This window comes from Halyomorpha halys, unplaced genomic scaffold, assembly GCF_000696795.3.
Source record: "Halyomorpha halys isolate HHAL.00 unplaced genomic scaffold, Hhal_1.1 Scaffold453.1, whole genome shotgun sequence".
Classification (NCBI taxonomy): Eukaryota; Metazoa; Arthropoda; class Insecta; order Hemiptera; family Pentatomidae; genus Halyomorpha; species Halyomorpha halys.
This window is the reverse complement of record NW_027107553.1, coordinates 912,467-917,238: the sequence shown is the minus strand read 5'-3', so window position 1 is coordinate 917,238 and position 4,772 is coordinate 912,467. Positions and strand designations below refer to the sequence as shown.

The window sequence follows — 4,772 nt, the reverse complement described above, 5'->3', positions numbered from 1 at the left end:
GACGATTTGGAACTACACTACACAATTAATTTAGCCCAAAAGCATAGAAGATGGTTAAATGTTGGATATAAAAGAATAATTTTTAATGCTTTTGAGAAAATATTGCGAAAAATATAATTATTACTTTAAAAATTAATAATTAAAAAGAATATTTGAGTTAAGAACATAGTGAGTAGGCATTATAGTTGGATCCTCATGGGCTGATATTTGTTATATACATTATGATTTTTTAAGTAAATAAGTAAACATTTTGGGTATACTACATTTGTGTAATTCAATATTATAAGAGATTAATATTGGTTTAGAAAATTATTGTTAATGAGATAGTTAACTATGTGTGTGAATACCATTCTAAAAATAATTCGCTATGCAATGCGATATTCGATTTTTCCACGTTCCTCATTAAATCGGTTATTACCCGTCGTAAAATTTCGTTTTTTTTGGAATATATATTTTACGATTATAATTTTTTTATTTATTTTTTCTCCGCATGAAACAGGGTGCCGAACCCTTGTTTGAAGGCCCCCGAGAGTTTTTTTTCGTTCCCGTACGAATGGAGACCCCAAATATGGTGGGGAGGGGGTGGGGCGGAGCTGGCCATGTATGGGGGGCGGTTATTCCCGGTGCGGACGGACGGAGGATAAAGCCTGCGGCCAGGCCCCCACCACGTCACTCGCTAGCAAGTTGCCCAGGGAAGCGGTCTGTCTACAGGTAAGCAAGTGGTCTTCTAGTGGATTCTACAAGTGTGTCTAGTACATCTAGTCAAAGTACATAGAGTATATTCTACCTGTGCCACTTAGGTGTTGAAGCAAACCAGAAGCAAGCAAGATGTGTGACGACGATGTTGCTGCCCTCGTAGTTGACAATGGTTCCGGGATGTGCAAAGCCGGCTTCGCCGGAGACGACGCCCCGAGGGCCGTCTTCCCCTCCATCGTCGGCAGGCCCAGGCATCAGGTAAAAAATTATAAGTCAAACAACATAACTAGTATTCAATTCAACATCTTAACTAACTTGGAAAAAAAGATCATTAAGACACTTCAGCTTAAAAATCTTTCAAACTTAAAACATTTCTTCTTAGTAGACTAACCAATAGCATAATACACTGCTCACATAAGTCCTAACAGAAAACTTAGTCGCAATGTTCACTTCCCCGCACTTGAAAAACTATTCAAACTTTCATTACATAAAACTATTAACACATCTAAAATCCTAAGATCAACTAACAATTAAAAGAAAATAGAAAATTTATAGCAACAGAAAACAAAATATCTCACTCTTAGATTTATAAAGTTTGAATTTCCTCAAATTTAAATTTAGTTTTCTTAAACGTGCTAAAGACATGAGTCGGAAGAAACTTGGAATATTTTATGCATTAAACTTTTTGATATAACTATATTTAATTTTGGTTGACAACTTCCCCTGCCATAAGCCAGTTTATTACTTGATTTCATGAAATTTTAAAATCGGTGAAAACGGGAAGTTATGTAACAACAATTAAATGTTCGCCCCACATCGACATCTTAAAATCCTCGAAGCACCGACATGGCTTCCTCAGTCTATTCCCCTCAATAAAATATTAGAGTGTAGGATTTTATTTTTCCTTCTTTTTGCTTCAATGTATGCCATCCCAATTTCTTTCAATGTCTGACTATCGCATTTTCACAGATTTTATTTGAACTGGCGGGTAAATAAAAACGCTGAGCTTCCTTTACTTTTACCAAATCCAGCAAAGATGCGATTCTGGCTATTCCAGCCATTAAAAGGCTGTGCATTCCAGGGGACGTGGTTTATTTATACGTGAGACGTTTGTTTTGGGGTTAGAGTCCTTACCAAATAAGGACTTTGCTCTGAAGGGGGTGGTAGGGGAGTCCGCCCGAAATAGGCGGTCGGAAATAGAACTGCCTCTGCCTCGTATATCGAGCTCTCGTTAGCTGTCCGCCTTTCAATCCTTCCGTTTTCTATTTTTATTTCAATATAAGTTTTTAAAAACTTGAAATACTTTGTTTTAATGGTTGTATTAAGCAAGGAATCTGAAAGTAAAATTTTACAACGCGAATCTATGTTCGTTGACACTCAGTTCTTCACAGTTTAGTTTTCATTCCAACTACAATGCCTTTAGCTGAGACATTGTTTTGATCCCTCGAGAACCAATTATTGGTTTATTTCAAACCCTAAAACAATATCTTCATTCATTTTATGGTATTGTACGAGGACTGTACTCCCGATCAAAGCTATTTCAGCATCAATAATAATCCAACAATCTGTTCTTGAACTACCGAATACTTGATGAAATAGAGAGAACAGTGGATATCGAATTTTTCGATAATTATAATAACGAAATTATGAAAACGTAATCGGAATTATGAAATTCATGTTTACTAGAAAATGTTCTTGGGTAGGCATTTATCCTCACGACTAAAGCTTACAATATTTTTCTTTAAATTAATAAATACGGTGGCTGACTATCATTCAAAAGTCCTTATAGGGCTGTAAGTGAACATTATAAAAACCCTTATTCGGTGAATTGGGGAAGTATAATGATTCAGTTCTCTTATATCTTTAAGGAAAGATGTTTTCAAATCGGATAGGAAAGTTTTTCCAAACCTCTTGAGAAGGGGAACCTATCTTCGATGTCTAAGATATCAACAGGGGTTGTTCGTCGGAGTTGTCCGTGTCTCAGTTTTTTTCTCCTGTATCAGACTCTGTCAGTCAAAAAAGTCATGACGGTCTCGCAAGTTCTGAAGATGTTTTTGCCGTTTCCAGGGAGTCATGGTCGGTATGGGCCAAAAGGACAGCTACGTAGGAGATGAAGCCCAAAGCAAGAGAGGTATCCTGACCCTGAAGTACCCCATTGAACACGGTATCATCACCAACTGGGACGACATGGAAAAGATCTGGCATCACACCTTCTACAACGAGCTGCGAGTCGCTCCAGAGGAACACCCCATCCTCCTGACTGAGGCTCCCCTCAACCCTAAAGCCAACAGGGAGAAGATGACCCAGATCATGTTTGAGACCTTCAACACCCCAGCCATGTATGTCGCCATCCAGGCTGTACTCTCCCTCTACGCCTCCGGTCGTACCACCGGTATTGTACTTGACTCAGGAGATGGTGTATCCCACACCGTACCCATCTATGAAGGTTTGTTACAATTATCGAAATATTAGTAATTGAAGTACTTTGATGCATTTCTAATTATTTTGACATTTCTACAGAACAATCAATGTGATCATATTTTTCTGTGTTTCAGGTTATGCTCTTCCCCACGCCATCCTCCGTCTGGATCTTGCTGGACGTGATTTGACTGACTACCTTATGAAGATCCTCACCGAGCGTGGTTACAGCTTCACAACCACCGGTGGGTATCAGTAAAATTATTAAATTAGACTAAATACTTCTCTTCTAAAATCTCAATACACTAATTTGAAAATCAGTGAAAAAAACTGATTTGAAAAATCTTAAATTTGAATTTTCAATACTGAGTAATTTCAAACAAGTGAAATCTTTTACGAAACGTATTTTCAAATGTATACAGTAACTAAAATCATTATACTTTCAAATATTTGTGGTATCGAAGATTAATTTTGTTTTCTAAAGTTCGGGAGCCATTTTTTCATTTTGAAATTATCGCCCTGAGACTGTTCCCGGGAACAGCGTTTTTTAATTTTAACTCGCCGTTTAGAAGTTTTTCTAACTCTTTTGTGTTTTCTAACTTACAGCTGAAAGGGAAATCGTCAGGGACATCAAGGAAAAGCTGTGCTATGTCGCCCTGGACTTTGAGCAGGAAATGGCCACCGCCGCTGCCTCCACCTCCCTCGAGAAGTCCTATGAACTTCCTGATGGTCAGGTCATCACCATCGGTAACGAGAGGTTCCGTTGCCCAGAGGCTCTCTTCCAGCCTTCCTTCTTGGGTATGGAATCTTGCGGTATCCATGAGACTGTCTACAACTCCATCATGAAGTGCGACGTTGACATCAGGAAGGACTTGTACGCCAACACTGTCCTTTCCGGAGGTACCACCATGTACCCAGGTATTGCTGACAGGATGCAGAAGGAAATCACCGCCCTCGCTCCTTCAACCATCAAGATCAAGATCATTGCTCCCCCAGAAAGGAAGTACTCCGTATGGATCGGTGGTTCCATCTTGGCTTCCCTGTCCACCTTCCAGCAGATGTGGATCTCCAAGCAGGAATACGACGAATCCGGCCCAGGCATCGTCCACCGCAAATGCTTCTAAACATCACGCTACATATTTCTTATACTTATTCGTCTTTTGTACTATGTACAGGCGCGGACAACAGATAACACCCCATTATATATTATTTTTTTGACGTAATATAATATTTTTCAAGTGAGCTGGTATTGTTCGAGCACACAGGGATGTACATACCGTGAAAGATGAGAGGTTGTTTCTTTTATTGTTTATATAAGATCTTTGTATGGTTAATTTAAATTATTGTAATAAATTGAATCTTGCTTGAATTTTTCTTAAATATTTTATTTAATCATCTACCTATTTCCTTTTAATACAATAATGTATACACCAATAAAAGAATTGAAAAAAAAAATTAACAGTACTAACAATGGTTCATGGTTTCTATGAATTTCAAAGGTGTGAAACCAAACTAAAGAAAAAAAGGTTTATTTGAGTCAGCAATAAAAAAAAAAAAAAAATCTAAGGTTTCAATTTCAAAATAAAAATAATCCATTCAAGGAAATGGTATATTTTAGAATTTATTTGGTGAAAAAAATTTGTTCTTGCTTTACTAGG

General features: G+C 37.8%; 1 protein-coding gene across 1 annotated transcript; it reads left to right on the top strand.

The window, feature by feature from the left end:
* Window positions 1-586: 586 nt before the first annotated feature.
* LOC106682954 (actin, muscle) lies at window positions 587-4,483 on the top strand. Its single transcript, XM_014424115.2, has 5 exons — window positions 587-711; window positions 801-954; window positions 2,764-3,142; window positions 3,252-3,359; window positions 3,721-4,483. The coding sequence occupies exons 2-5, from the start codon at window positions 829-831 to the stop codon at window positions 4,236-4,238; spliced, it is 1,131 nt and encodes a 376-aa protein (XP_014279601.1). The 5' UTR covers window positions 587-711; window positions 801-828; the 3' UTR covers window positions 4,239-4,483.
* Window positions 4,484-4,772: the final 289 nt, after the last annotated feature.